Consider the following 16531-nt stretch of genomic DNA (forward strand, 5'->3'; position numbering starts at 1 on the left):
CCAGCAAGTTCATCCCGAAACGATGAAAGGCAAAGTTGACCTCGGCGGAATTTGAACTCCCAATGTACAGATGTATGAAATACCACTAAGCATTTCGCTCGGTGTGCTAACAATTCTGCTAGCTTGCTGCCTTAGTAATAATAATGATCCTTTCTATTAAAGGCACAAGGCCTGGAATTTTGGGAGAGGGGACTAGTCGAGTACATCGACCCCCAGTGTTTCACTGGTACTTAATTTATCAACCCTGAAAGGATGAAAGGCAAAGTCGACCTTGGCAGAATTTGAACTCAGAACATAGTGACGCTAAGCATTTTGCCTGGCATACTAATGATTCTGCCAGCTCGGCGCCCTAATAATAATGATAATAATAATAATAAGGTAATATGAAGGCAGGGAGAGAGGGAGAGAGAGAAGGAAAGTGAGAAAGGAAAAGTGAAGGAGGAAAAAGAGAATGTGTAGGAACTTCTGAACTGCGATTATATTTTGTTGGGAGAATTGAAATGAAATAGAGAAAATAATTAAATAAAAGTTAAAGAATGCAGCATACATGATGAGTTGGATTAGTCTACAAAAATATTGGGGATCTATGCCACTCACCACTCATATTAAAGAATTACAACTGAGGTTTTCTATTCACACAATTGAAAAGAAAAAGAGAAACCCAGATGCAGTTCTCTCCCCTTAAGGAGAATATTCACCCTCTGTCTTACCTCATAGTAATTGCTCTCTCCCTTACACGCTCACTCCATAAATAACTGAAAGTAGCTGTAGCCGTAGTTCCCAGTCAAATAACCACATGTATGTTAAATTGCAGCAATAATATAAAATATGTGTCTCCAGAAAACTGAAATGTGACCCAGAATCGTATATTAGTTCCCAATTTGGGGTAGTGATCCTCATGAACATCCAAGACAGCGCAACTTGAAGAAAGCTAACTGATTGACTGGCAAGAAGGTATTCACTAACATATGCTGTCTCTTCTCTCAGTATTTTATACGACCATTTCTACCATTACCTCTAATCCTTAAACTAGTTATTTTGCATACTACATACACCCCTAACTTTTCTCTGACATACTTGTCTTTATTCTTCACATCACCTATTCTGTCTTTCACCTCCTTCACTGAGCTAATCACTATTCCCAGCTCTTCCTACCCAGATGTGAAGAGTATTCTTGCCACAATAAAACTAGGCAGATGTCACTAAAAGAAAATTAAACAAGTCTTAAGACGCAAAGGTTATTTTTCTTCAAATCTAAACCAGAAAAAAACTAAGTGTACTACATTTATTCAAAAATATTAATAATGGATTCCAGTCAAGAGTTTTTTCCTAATGGAATTTTGTTGCTGCCAACTGCAAAGTTTCAAAGAATGGCTATTAGACTTGTGACTTGATTTAACAGAAGTTGTTTACAATAAACCGAATAATCATGTTTTATTCACTACATCCATCTAATCTAGCAATTAAATCACACACATACACACAAATATCTTGTTGACACTTTAACCTGAGATAAGCTTCATTATTTAAAATTAAAACGTTGATTATAAAATATAGGAGTTTCATCATCACTACTATATATATATATATGGGACTATATATATATTGCGAATGTATATATATATATATATATAAGTAGCACTCTGTCGGTTACGACAAGGGGTCCCAGCTGATCCGATCAGCAGAACAACCTGCTTGTGAAATTAACATGCAAGTGGCTGAGCACTCCACAGGCACGTGTACCCATAACGTAGTTCTCAGGGAGATTCAGCGTGACACAGAGTGTGACAAGTCTGGCCCTTTGAAATATAGGTACTGCTCATTTTTGACAGCTGAGTGGCCTGGAGCAAAATGAAATAAAGTGTCTTGCTCAAGGACACAATGCATCGCCGGGAATTGAACTCACGACCTTACGACCATGAGCCGAATGCCCTAACCACTAAGCCATGCACCTTTACATATATATATATATATATATATATATATATATATATATATATATATATATATATATATATATATATATATATATATATATATATATATATATATATATTGAAATGTTTTAACTGAGGAAGATCTTATGTAATAGATGCATTTCCTATTATTTATTATGCATACCTGAAACGTACATATATATAGGAATGCATAATTTTATGCATACTTACACTGCTATACTTCATTCTATCTGTTTCAAAAAAGACTAATATATTTAATCTAATAAAAGCCCAATATGTTTACATGTAATGTCTATAATTTGGTAAATATACTATACATAATTCTTCAGTGTATATGTTGTTTGTTTGAAATCTTTTGTAATCTTTACAAATCAGGATGTAATAAGAGGACAAAGTTGCCAAGTTTAATGTATTAAACTGTAACTCTCTAAAATGAATGAGTGAGTGTTGGGCAGCTATAAGAAACAGCAGCTGCGACCAGGTGAACTACAGTGATTGTGAAGGAATAGCAAAATCATTCAGTACCTTGCTGTTTTTGTCTGTCACTTTGGTAATCTATTCATTGAAACATAGTTAATACACATTAATAAAAAAAAAAAAGAAAAGAAAAAAAACACACATCAAAGCAGTAAATAAGGATTTAAAGAAAAGAAAAAAAAATTAAATGGCAGTGCTATAAAGTTCATGGAAAGAAAATCAGCCAACATTGATTAAATTCTAGATTGCTATTGTTGAATATAAAAAAAAAAAGGAATAATTTCTAAATAATAAGCAATGGAAATTAACATAAATACATATTCCGATAGCATCAGATTAAATAGATATTTGCATTTTATCTTAACATTTTAAATTTCAGGAGTTAAATTTTTTATGTAAAAACTAAATTTCAGGAGTTGGAATATTAAATTTTAGAAAGCATAAATACATGAACATAAAGACCAAATTTCTGAAGCTTCCCATTTCTAATTTAATTTCTAATAATTTCTGATTTAAACATTGCCTATCTGATAGTAAAAACGAAACTAATGTCATAATATATTCTTAATAAAATCAATTAACTAATAAATTGCAACAAATTTTTGTTTAAATTGTAATAAATTATAGTAACAATATAATTTTGCCAATGGAAGAGATTTGTATAGGCAATTGGATCAATACTGGTATAATACAGATTATTTCATTGATTACAAAAAATTCCCTGCAGACAGGAGTCAGAAAAAAATATGATGATAACAATAATAATAATAATAATAATAAAGAAGTGCAAAAGACTGTTTTAACTGGTACATCACATTTATTGAGAAGACCATTGTTGCTGTGAGAGCGATTGCCTTCTTTTTTTTGTTTTTTCTACATAGTTTCGTTTGATTTTGTAAATGAATAAACTGATGTGCTTATTTTAATGGCCTATTGATGTAGAGAGTGAATTTCTTTGCCCTAGGTGTTAGGAAGGCACTCAGCAAGAAATGGAAACAAAATCGAAAAAAGAAAAACTCATAACAATAATAATCCTTTCTACTGAAGGCATAAGGCCTGAAGTTTCAGAGGAGGAGTAAGTCGATAACATTAATCCTAGAACTCAACTGGTACTTAATCTATCAACACCAACAGGATGAAAGGCAAAGTCAACCCTGGTGGCATTTGAACTCAGAACGTAAAGACAGATAAAATACTGCTATGCATTTCACCCAGTATGCTAATGATTCTGCCAGTTTGCCACCGTAATAATAATAATAGTAATAATAATAATCATACAACACAATCAGAACAGCATGATGCAATATGTAATAAATACAGATTGACTTTGCTTATTGAAATGAACAATATTTTAACAATGTTGTTCACTTCAATAAATAAAATCAATCTGTATTTTATTACATATTGCTATATGCTTTTTCTATTGTGTATTTGCCTTCAAGAAGAGTTACATCAATCTTGATAAATTGAAAATAAGTTGTATATGCTAGTTTTGAAATATTTTTAATCCTTTATTACCAACAAAGTCATCAAATTATGACAAGTTAATAAACTATATTTTTTAGTTTTGAATAACATAAATATAAGGAGTTTTTAGATACTTTTCCTAAGTCCAAAAGTAGAAACATGCAAACTTTATCCAGGTTTTGATGGTAACAATCTTAAGTAAAAATGCATGTTATTAATAAAAAAAGAAACTAGTTTTAATAAGTTAATGAATCTAGCTAGGTTTTTAGTTATTTGATGCAAGCAATCTTCTCTTATTAAAACTTTTGGCCAATCATTCTCAGTTGCCTAATTCTTTTCTCTCTCTCTCTCTCTCTCTCTCTCTCTCAATCATTATCGTTCTTGGGAAAAGAACAAACATTTTAGTTAATCTAATGTCTCATCACAATTTATTATTGCAATTTCTTGAACATTCTGATTAACCCTTTTACTGTGGAAATCAGATAAATCCACTGAAAATTTCATTGAAAATTAACTGCGAAAAACAGTTTTATATATAATGTATATAATGAACTTCTTGTATAGTGCTCGGGTACACAACTCAGAGAAAGTAGCCAAAAGTGCATGGACAGTACATAGAATAATGTACAGGAAGTGAACAGTGAATGAATCGTTTAATTCGATTCAAGTGATGTCTTCAAGAAACTCAATGAGATGGCCACAGCAGTTTGGGATAAATCCATATAATGAGGGTTGAATAAGGCTGTGAGAGTTCCAGAAATTCCAGAGTGTTACTCTGATAACGGGACTCCATCAGTTTGGCAATGCAGCTAATAAGACTGACTGGATGATAGTTGACAGGTGATGTGTGGTCACCCTTTTTGAACAGAGAAATGACACTGGCAATTTTCCACTGCTCTGGGGTAACATGGTTATTAAGACAGAATTGGAAGAATGAGAGCTGGTGCAAAAGAAAGAACCTGCCATGTTTGAGAAGCAGATAACACCATCAAGACTGAGAGCGGCATAGATGTATTTATACTTGAGGTGGCATCACAGCATTTCAGGAGACATGTCAAGTTTATTAAGGCAACATGACCTGACAGAAAACAACATTTATATTTCTAAGTGGATATTTAATATCATCATTGAAATAATGATGAAATTTAATTTAGTAGTTGAATAGTTAGATGAATTACAAGTGACTGAGCTGTAAGTGTTTTATGTGTTGACTAAATACAAAGAAGTAAACTAGAATTAACTTTGTTTTTTCTTCAGTTTCTTGAATTTAAATCTTAGATATTCATTAACTAAATATCTAAATTTAATTAAAAATCTATTCTAGTAAAATTTCAAAAGCTAAAGAGAACATTAATGATTTAGTTTATAGATTTACAGAAATATCAAAAACAGGCCAGCAATTTCAGGGGAGAGGGCTAGCCAACTATATCGACTCCGGTTCTCAGGTGGTACTTATTTTATTGACCCCCAAAAGGATGAAAGGCAAAGACAACCTTGGCAGAATTTGAACTCAGAATGTAAAGACAGACAAAATACTGCTAAGCATTTTGTCCGGCATGCTAACAATTTTGCCAGCTTGCTGCCTTACACTTAACATATATTTAACAATTCACTACTTTGCATTCAATTCATGAAAGTTTTGACTCCAGAACCAATGAAATATATATGTACCAGTATTATACTGGGGTTGATTCAATGAACTATACAGCCCTTCACCCCACCGCTACTAATGACAATTAGGCTAAATGAAAAGAAATCATTCCAGTGAATTTTTTTCTTTAAAAGAGACAGCCATATAACCATGTTCCTACAAATAATGAATCGACCACATAAAAAACATAATTTGAAAGAGCAAAAATGTATTCAGGTGGTCATTTTAAGATTAAATTAACTTCACAGTGAAATTAAAAGTCTGACGACAATACTGATGTTAGTTAATAATTATGTACACCCAACTGACAATAGATACTGAGAAAATGATATTGTTCTCCTATATGAATATACAAAATATCTATTTATCTATCGATATTAGTATCTATATCATGCTATATAAAATCAAGTTTTGACAACAATAACTAAACCTAAATAACAACAATCCAAACATACACACACACACACTATATATATATATATATATATATATATATATATATATATATATATATATATATATATTATATACCAGAATAAGCACATAAATGTGAAACAAAGTGGAAAAAATAGTACTCGAATACCAGAGGTAGAGCAATATGCTTTATTAAAAAGCAGCAAAAATATCACAAAAACTGTTACTCAGAGTTTCACGTTCCTGTTCGTCATTAATGTTAAAATGACCACCTGAATACATTTTCGCTGTTTCAAATTTTGTTTAGAATGGAACAAAAATAAGGTTATAAGCAAAAATATACAATTAGTTTGATAGATACACAATTGAAAATGGTTTTGTTTCATTGATCCTTTCAATAACCGGTTGCATCATCATCATCATCGTTTAACGTCCGCTTTCCATGCTAGCATGGGTTGGACGATTTGACTGAGGACTGGTGAAACCAGATGGCTACACCAGGCTCCAATCTGATTGCATGCAATAACAAATTGTGGTATAAAATCATATTATTATAAAAATTAACGAAAACCTTAAATCAAAAATAGCTTATGAAGAAGGACAGAGCCTGAATACCTAGGGTAAATAATTAACTGTAAAATATTAATCAATTAATAAATTAAAATTTTGAATTAATTTATTAATATTTTACAGCTAATTATTTACTCTGGGTAGTCAGGCTCTGCCCTTCTTTATAAGCTATTTTTGATTTAAGGTCTTCTTTGATTTTTATAATAATATGATTTTATACTGCAATTTGTTATTTTATGCAACTGATTATTGAAAAGACCGTTAGTTGAAAGGACCAATGAAACAAAACCATTTTCAAATGTGTATCTATCAAAGTAATTGTGTTTCTGCATATAACTTGATCTTGTTCCATTCTAAACAAAGCTGTCTGACGAACGGGAACGGGAAAATCTGAGTAACCGTTTTTGTGTTATTTTTGTTGCTTTTTAATAAAGTATATACATATATATATTATGTGTGTCTGTGTGTATTTATAGATATAAACAATACAAGGTTTCACACTAAATTAGACAAGCAAATTACTTTCTATTCTGTCATAACAAGCCATTTCTCTGAGTTAGCAATACAAACAAAAACCAGATAAATACATTCTGATATATATAAAACAAAAACTACAAAAGTCACACTAATGTGGAGTGTAAGAAATTAATTAAGTTACAAGATGCAACAAAAACAAACAAAACAAAACAAAACAAAAGAAATAACCTGAAGACAAAACATCTAAATTATTCATACACATTTATGTTGGTTTAGTTTCAAAGATCATAAAATATGAGTGACTATATTACCTCAGCATCAAGGTATTGTAGAACACCTCCACTATAATCATCAAGATCAACACGAAAGGTAGGCAATTGTTAAGGAGAATCAAAGGATGTAGATGGTTGTATAGAAATCTGTAATAATGCGTGATTAATTTATCAATTACTCTCTGATTTTATTTATTTATTTTTTTTTTGCAGACAAAAGAAAAAAAATAACTGTTTAACCCTTTAGCAGTTAATCCGGTCACATCCAGCTGAAATATTTTACCTGTGTTCTACTTGTGTTCAAACTGGCCAGATTTGGCCTCTCACACCTACCTGCAATGTCATTCTTAAAATATACAATCACATTATTGAACTCTTGAAGTTATGAAGTAATACATGATTAATTCAAAAACAATGTGAATAAAAATGCATTGCATTTGACAGTAATCTGAATGCTAAAGGGTTAAATATCAATATTGATGGATCTTCAAACAGTTCGTTAAGTCAAGACAATTGAGATGAATAATAAAATGTTGTGCCAAATATGGCTGATGCCAGTACCCCCTGACTAGCCCCCATGCCGGTGGCATGTAAAAAGCACTATCCGAACATGATTGATGCCAGGCCCGCCTGACTGGCTCCTGTGCCGGTGGCACATAAAAAGCACCTGCTACACTCTCGGAGTGGTTGGCATTAGGAAGGTCATCCAGCTGTAGAAACCTTGCTAGATCAGATTGGAGCCTGGTGCAGCCGCTGGATCTCCAGACCTCAGTCAAGCCGTCCAACCCATGCCAGCATGGAAAATGGACATTAAATGATGATGATGTGCAACACCTGATTCTATAATTCTTTCATTGCATAAGATGATGATTATGTTAAATTCTATAAATAAAAGAAGGCCTTCAGTTTATCAGGAACAGATTCCTATGTGTTCCAATACTTTTAACGGTGTTGTAATCATCATCATTGTTCTATGACATTTCCAGTCTGGCATAGGTTGAACAGATTTTCATATCCATTCTTATTCAGATGATTGTCCTCAAAAGCAAATCAAAGGATCATATCTTACCCCTATACTTCATTTTTGCTATGGTTTCTACAATTGCATAGCCTTCTAACACCAACCACTATACAGAATGTACTAGGTGTATTTTAATGTGGCACCAGCACTAGAAGGATTGCTGTCCTCATCTAGACCATAAAGTCCACCCTCTATGATGTTTTTGTTTATCAATTACTTACAGAGTGTACTGGGTGCATATTATTGTGGTAACAGCACTAGAGAAGTTGTCATATCAACAGCCAGATAAAAAGAGACTACTATCTATATTGCCTTTGTTTGTCAACTACCTTACTAAGTGTACGGGGTACATTTTATTCTGGCACCAGTACAAGAAAGGTTGTCTTGTCTCCAATAAGAACAGTCCTCTGAATTTTGTTTCCGTTCCTTCAAAGCAAATATGATCAAGAAAACGAATAACAAATATTAACAGATTATGAATTCACAGCTGAGATTGTATTGTAAATGGTATTTGATATTGCATAGGTACATAAACATGGCTGCATAATTATGAAATTTGTTTTGCAAATATGTGGTTCCAGGTTCATTCCCTCTACATGACATTGTAGACAAGTGTCTTCTACCATAGAGATGATGCTTGCTTACAACTATTGCACAATGTCAAGATAAGGAGACACAAACAAACCAACACACATGTATACATTATGTAGGACAGAGCCATTCCGCATCCAGTCCTTTAATAGGAAGCTAAATCACTAAGTTCAAAGAACCATTAGTCTCTGTAATTAAAAGAGAAAACAAAACGGAAAATAACTCCAAAAATTCATGTTTAACTCAATGCAAAAGAAAGAGAATAAAAATACTAGAAAGAGAAGATGGACACAACAAGTTAATAGTAAAGGATATTGTTCAAGTGAATCTTCTTGACTAAACAGGAAACATACTAAATAATCTCCAGTAGATGTTGTCCGAGATTTTGGTGATGGGGGTAGCACCGGTGTACTTTTGCAGGCAGGATTTGAATCAGATTTCCATAGACAATAATAGCAGACTGATGGAAAATCTGAATTTTCACTGAAAAAGAATTTATTTCTTTTTTATAAAATTGAAACAAAAATGAATCATGTATGAAATTAAATAAATAATAAATAAATTCACAGAATGGTTATACTACCAGCTAGAAATAGCAGGCAAGTCAAAAGAAGACAATGTTATTTTTAAAGTTGTCCTTGATAAAGAAAAAGAGAGGGTAGTCATGGATGGAATGTCACATATCAATGCTGAGGTAGAGCTAAACAACAGGACTCTCAGCTACTCTACTGTGAAATGGATCAATATTTAGCTGGACAGGTAGAGTCCTGTCCTTTGTCTAAGAGTGGAGATCTGATCCTTAATTTAAAGTATGAATTAGTCAACCAAACAGAATTCTGAGATTTCTACAATGACTGACCGAATTTAAGTTTCAATCAGAATCTGAGAGAAATGTTATTGTGGAGCTGAGCAAAGTACTAGAGTTAATAAGTGTACATCTATCTATGTGATAAAGAAAGCTGTTTATTAATTAGCTTGGAGTATATAACTTTTACTAAAGGAAAGCAATTATTAAAGTCTATATTATCTAGAAAATTCTTATAAATTCCAATTGTAATATATATTTTTGTATCAAAATTGGTTTTCAAGCATCTTTTATTATTGAAGATTTCAACTACTCAATTCAAACATGAAAGTAATTTCTATTCACTACAGCATTAGACTAATAAAGGATACAGAAGAAAATTAATGGTAACATATCAGTAAAATGAAACAAGTTGGGAATCAGATGTGTAAATATCATTTAGTGACCAGCAGAAAACTACCAGGAAGGCAGTCTTTTTGCTAGTTATAATAATTAAGAATGTATTGACATTTACAAGTATCAGAAAGATTTGAAGAAAGCAGGAATGATTGCATGGTTAAGAAGATCGCTTGGCAACCGCATAGTACCAGGTTTCATATCACTGTGGGAATCTTTTGGTAAGAGATGGTATTATGCCTCACCAAAAGAAATAATTATAACTAAAGTTTGGATGAAGGTAAAGAAAAGAAATTTTACGGAGCTTATCCATAATCCAAAGAGTGAAAATTCCATTAAAATATTTCAAAATCTAAATCCTCATGAATTTAAAAAAGAACATTTCAATATTCACCTAGAAGTTAAGCTAACAACATTTCCGCTACCAATGCAGTCAACACCTTTCGATAAACGCTGTACCAAACACTTCCGCAACTCAATTTCAATCCCTGCATTTAAATCTGTAGCTACAATAGAAAGACTGTAAAGAAAAAAAAAGATATATACAAATGTATACATATATAGGAAGAGGAGTGACAGTGACTTTGAAGCTTTGGCCTGCTAGATTTTGTCAAACTGTCCTATGAAGACTAGCAGACTGAAATTTCAAAGTCACTGCCACTCCTCTTCTTGGAAAAGTGCAATGATATGTATTTCACCAAAGTATTGAGTACTCCTTCCATTTAATGTTAAATAATTTTTATTATAACTCAACATAAACACACACACACACACACACACACATATATATATATATATATATATATATATATATGGTAATAAGAATTAAATTCAAAAGAAAATTTAATGTAAGTTTAATTAAAATTTTGTTTGGGAATTTAATGACAAGACTAAAAAGGAACACATGTATGATTAATACTCAAAAACATAGTAAATACATTGATGAAAGCCAAAGGTTTGCAAGGCACCAGAAGACCTCAAGAAACACATTCGCATCCATAGAACATGATTACCACTTTGCTGAAATTGTCATTCATGACAAGAGGATCCATCATGATAGATCGTTGACCAAAGACCATTCAATTTTTTTTCTCCGTGTTTTTCTCCTTGTTTTCTCCGTATTCTTTCTGTTGAAGAGCGTAGCTCGAAACGTTAAAAACTTTCCATATTCCCGAGCGTCATACTAATACATCCTTTTGTTGTTTACACCACCTGTCCTCGTCTGTTGTTTTTTTCGTACATTCTCCCATATATATATATATAAAGTCAAAATAAGCAACAAGGATATCCAAAGTTAATGCAGTATGATCGTTTCATGCGACTCTATTTAATTAAACAATGTGAACATTACATCAAATATATATATATATATATATATATATATATATATATATATATATATATACACATATCATACCTTAGTTCTTCAATATCATCATCACCCTTCTCTTGGTCCTCTACTGAAGCTTCACTTTTCTCTTGACACTTCCGAGGTTTGGACCTAGAATGGAAAGTAACTTTTATGATGTCGAGGGTAATTCACAATGGTAAGAAAGATAGGGTGCAAGCAAAGCAGAAAAGGTAAGGACATTTGTTATTGGCAATAAAAACAGGATGCAATGCAGATGGTTTTATGGAGGTAGCCATCATTGTCTTCATCATTGTTTTAACGTCCACTCTGCCATACTTGTACAGGTCAGATGGAGTTCATTGAGGCAGATTTCCTACAGCCGAATACAGGCCTCTGTACTGTTTTCAAAACCAATTCCACTTACAAAGCATCAGTCAGCCAGGAGCTACAAAAAAATATGCCCCATCTTCAATCTTGCAACACCTGTTGCTAAAATATTCTTTATATGAGTAAACACTTTCCACCCCAACACAGGTACTACAACATATTTAATAAATGCACTATCAAATTCTCATGCCTCACTACTCCAAACAGAGATATAAGGGTACACCAGGAATGAGGTGGTTGGATAACATCCATAGTTTTACTTGGTCATGCTTGGAAATTCAGCAGGAAAGGTTAATGGCAGATACTTATGATACGATCCTATGGAAGAAATGCTTGGGGATTCTATCCCAACAAACTTCCCAAATATATGTGCTTATTTGGATACTTATCTGCATAGGTGCATCTGTATGTATACTCTTGTGTAGATGTATTTGTATACATATGTCTGTGTATATGTATTTATGTATGGAGTGCAATGGCCCAGTGGTTAGGACAGCGAACTTGTGGTTGTAGGATCGCGGTTTCGATTCCCAGACCAAGCGTTGTGAGTGTTTATTGAGTGAAAACATCTAAAGCTCCACGAGGTTCCGGCAGGGTGTGATGGTGAACCCTGCTGTACTCTTTCACCACAACTTTCTCTCACTCTTTTCTCCTGTTTCTGTTGTACCTGTATTTCAAAGGGCCAGCCTTGTCACACTCTGTGTCATGCTGAATATCCCCGAGAACTACGTTAAGAGTACACGTGTCTGTGGAGTGCTCAGCCACTTGCACGTTAATTTCACAAGCAGGCTGTTCCACTGGTCGGATCAACTGGAACCCTCATCATTGTAACTGATGGAGTGCCACGATTTATGTATGTAAATATGTACATTTATATCTTGAAGGCCAAACAGTCTATCCTTTCTTTCCCTCCCCCCATCAACTTTTCTATCCTCACCTCAACCCATGCAAACCCTTACGTTTTAAAAGACATGTCTTTGTGTACACATACAATCACACAAACTTGCACCAGTACCACTTTACAGTGAACATTTTCCAACATCATCTCCTAGTTACATCCAAAACTATAACAATCTAGAAGCAGTTTTGCTGTTTTCCAAATGAAAAGTTCTTGCAATTTTTAAGTGCACTTCGAAATGTCAATTTACAAACTCTGCCTTCAAACACGTTGAGTACGGTTTTTTTAGTTGTAGACGTTTTAGTTCTATCACTAAAGAAACGACTACTACTACTGCCACCTCCACATACACACACGTACATGTATGCATGCATACACCCCTATAAACTGATTTTTACTTTTCATCCTTCAGAATTCAATAAAATGTATACTAGTCAATCAAGTAGAGAGGTTAATATAATCGATAATACCCACGAAGGCATTGAGTGGCCCGGTATGGCTACAGTCCAATGAGATTAAAACTAATAAAAGTGTGTACGTGTACGCACACACACACACACACACACACACACACATATATATATATACATATATATATATGTAAACATTGCGAATTCATTTGACCTCGATGTCCGGAAATCTGAAGCCAATGGGTTTACTAAACTTCCATATCCTTACAATAACGGTTGTAATATATCGGTTTGGCAACCGCGGAAGATTTTTGTAGCTGCAACCAGTTGTCATAGGTGATATTTTGGCGTTACAGTTGTTTAATAAGAGAGGGGAGGGGGAGGGGGTTGTACACGAGTTTTGAAAATTTTGTAGCTGTTAAATTTGGATAGTTTGTTGCATAACATAACAACCATTTCCGCTTTTGCAGAAATAGATTTCGTTAGAGAAACTAAAACTGCTCGTCGTTTAAATAATATTCTGACGGAAGAGAATTAATACACATGCTCGTTACTACAATAGTATGTTGTGATAGTATTTCACCAATTCTGCTAGTTGTCAGTGCACAAACATACGGTATATTGTGTCCTTTTGGTGTCATGCCAAGAAAAAAAATCCCAAAACACCGAAGAATTTTTAAGAATTACGTGAAAGAATTCCAGTGATGATAAACGACATTTATAAACAGGATCGAGTGGACACCGCCTAGTAACCTCAGTTAGTCTTAAGCGACATTCACCGAAGGTGAATGAAAGAACAGCGCCGTCTTTTAGATGAAATCAATCTCAAAGAATTTCAATGATGGTATAAATAAGGTCGGGATAGAGGTGGTGGGCAATCATTTTAAAAGATTATCATTGCCATTTCTGATCAATATGGCCTATAACAGTTTATTTATTTTATGGATTTACTTTTCCATAATATAAAATTACTTTGACTGCGGTGGTTGAACACGGGCCAAAAACGTCCTTCATTTAGTTCAAAATTATTATCAGAGCATACTGTTGGCATTCATTTACAAAACTGAAGGGAAAACTTAAGAGTTTCCAAAAGCTGATAACAAAACTCCAGTTAATAATTTATTTATTTTGCCTCTAAAACTACAAAACAGAAACAAATTAATTTTTCGGCAATGTTTCGTTAAAAGAAAAGCATTCTCGCCTCTATGCAGTCGCTTGACTTGCTAGAAACAGCAGCCAAAATTCCTTAATATCACATTTCGAACACCAATCATCACCAAATTCTAAACGATCTAAGTGAAAGTGACACGCATTAATCAAAGATCGACAAGAAGGTAACGAAAAAATATCTATAACAAAAAAAAAAAGAAAAGGAAATCGATTTAAAGTTAGTACTATCACCAATCCCGCCCCTCTGATAATAAAAAAAAAAATCAATTCTTTTAAATCATTAATATGTACAGAGAGGAGAATCTTTATAGATAACGATCCATTAATGAAAATAGTAACGAAACGTAAAACAACCTAGAATTTTATGACAAAGGAAATAGACACGGTTTGTTTACATCGAAATGTATTAAGGTGAATTGTATGTATGAATGAGTTTGTGTAAACGAATGTTGATTGTATCGCTATTTCCATGCCAAACAGATGATCTGGCATTCGAAAGCATAGCAGCTTTTGACCCATATAATTCTTTATTGGAACATTTCTACATGTTTACATGTAACTAATACAGACCAAAGAAAATCCTATTTGACTTTCCAACGCGAAACACTTGCTTAATCTTAGAAGTACCACCCATATATATATATATATATATATATATATATATATATATATATTCATGTTGCTACACGTTCTTTGTCCTTAATAAACAAGATCAATAACATAAAAGCTAGAGCGAATCATACACAATGAAAATCCATATGAGCTTATAGATAAAGAAACATCGTCTCGTTCTTGTACGTGTCTGTGGTTTAGATATGTCTATAAGCCCCAGAAGACACTTTTTAGCAGCAGAAGCAGTAGATTCTTATATAAGATGGTTACTTTGCCTACGTTGAACATAATTTTCTGTCTGCTACAAAGATCAAAGAAGACAACAACGAATAAACAAACAACTAAAGAGCAAAACAGAAATCACTGAATAAATAAATAAATCAACAAAACTTTTCTAAGACGTGTGTACTTTAGACTTGACAGCAAAACATTTACTGGACACACATCCACACGCGCGCACACACACATAAACATGGATATATGATATTGTTGTATCATGACATTTGAATAATGCGAAAGATTACCTGGTCGAGTGGAAAGTATACAAAGCATAAAAGTGCTGTCGTTGGATTTGAGTTGGAGGAATGTTGTCATAGGGTGAATCTGAAAGGTTGCCACTAGTGTCAACCATGCTGACAGTCTGCGAGGCTAAAAGACCCGGTGTATTAAATAAACAGGTGAGAAAAACTCCAGTACACAATACTAAATTGTTGATCAACACAATTTGAAGTTGACAGAGAACTTCGTGTACTTTTTAGATACTTGGTAATAACGGTTTCCATTCATTTATTGTTAGTTTCTGCACGGGATGTAAGGCAAAGTGTATGGCAGAAGCGATTTGTCAACCGGAAATACACCGTTGTTGCATTTAAGTCAGCAGTCGAATGTCCAGAGATATAATTGTTTGACTGACTTAAAGTGCATTTTGAAGTGCAGAACTTGTTTTATTTATAACTATTTTCTGATTGTCAAGAGAAAATTTTCAAAAAAGTCAGTAAGCTAACCAAATAAAATTTATTCTAATTTTTATTGTGGAATTAAGAGAAATAATAATAATTATTATCATTTCTCAATTATTATTATTAATATATGGGAGAAGGCGGCGAGCTGGCAGAATCGCTAGCACGCCGCGCGATATTTCGTCTGCCGCTACGTTCTGAGTTCAAATTCCGCAGAGGTCGACTTTGCCTTTCAACTTTTCGGGGTCGATAAATCAAGTACCAGTTGAGTACTAGGGTCGATGTAATCGACTTAATCCCCTCCCCTCAAAATCCCGACCTTGTGCTTATAGTAGAAAGGATTATTAATATATGAGGCAAAAAGTGGTTGTGGGGTCAGCAGAATCGTATAAAGCAGAATAATAAAGTTAAGCAAAATATACTTTGTTCTGTTTCTATTTCATTTAATTGAAAGCTAGATCATGTTTTAGTAATTTCTCCAAATTTTGTATGGAAATAACAAGAAATCACTTGATTGACTGAACTGAAATATTTTATTTTATCTACTTTCTGGCTATATTTTTTTTAAGCCATCAAACAAATAAATTAAAATTAATTCTAATTCTGATTTTCTGGAATTTTTCTTTTTTTTTCCATTCTTTTACT

At 33.2% G+C, this 16531-nt stretch overlaps 1 protein-coding gene across 2 annotated transcripts in view; it reads right to left on the minus strand.

Annotated features, from left to right (window-relative positions):
* LOC106875138 (protein Njmu-R1) overlaps positions 1 to 15837 on the minus strand; it is a 30411-nt gene extending 14574 nt beyond the window's left edge. Inside the window, exons 1-6 of one of the 2 annotated variants that reach the window (XM_052968633.2) lie at positions 15452 to 15817; positions 11517 to 11600; positions 10494 to 10619; positions 9214 to 9381; positions 7326 to 7383; positions 2484 to 2513 (exon numbers count right to left, since the gene is read on the minus strand). In XM_052968633.2, coding sequence (XP_052824593.1) covers positions 2484 to 2513; positions 7326 to 7383; positions 9214 to 9381; positions 10494 to 10619; positions 11517 to 11600; positions 15452 to 15558 — 573 coding nt within the window. In that variant the 5' untranslated portion in view covers positions 15559 to 15817. Of the gene's footprint in view, positions 1 to 2483; positions 2514 to 7325; positions 7384 to 9213; positions 9382 to 10493; positions 10620 to 11516; positions 11601 to 15451 lie in introns of both variants that reach the window. The other variant, XM_052968634.2, reaches the window with a different exon arrangement.
* Between the last annotated feature and the right edge of the window lie 694 nt (positions 15838 to 16531).

Source organism: Octopus bimaculoides, chromosome 6 (genome assembly GCF_046866305.1).
Source record: "Octopus bimaculoides isolate indiv1 chromosome 6, ASM4686630v1, whole genome shotgun sequence".
NCBI lineage: Eukaryota > Metazoa > Mollusca > Cephalopoda > Octopoda > Octopodidae > Octopus > Octopus bimaculoides.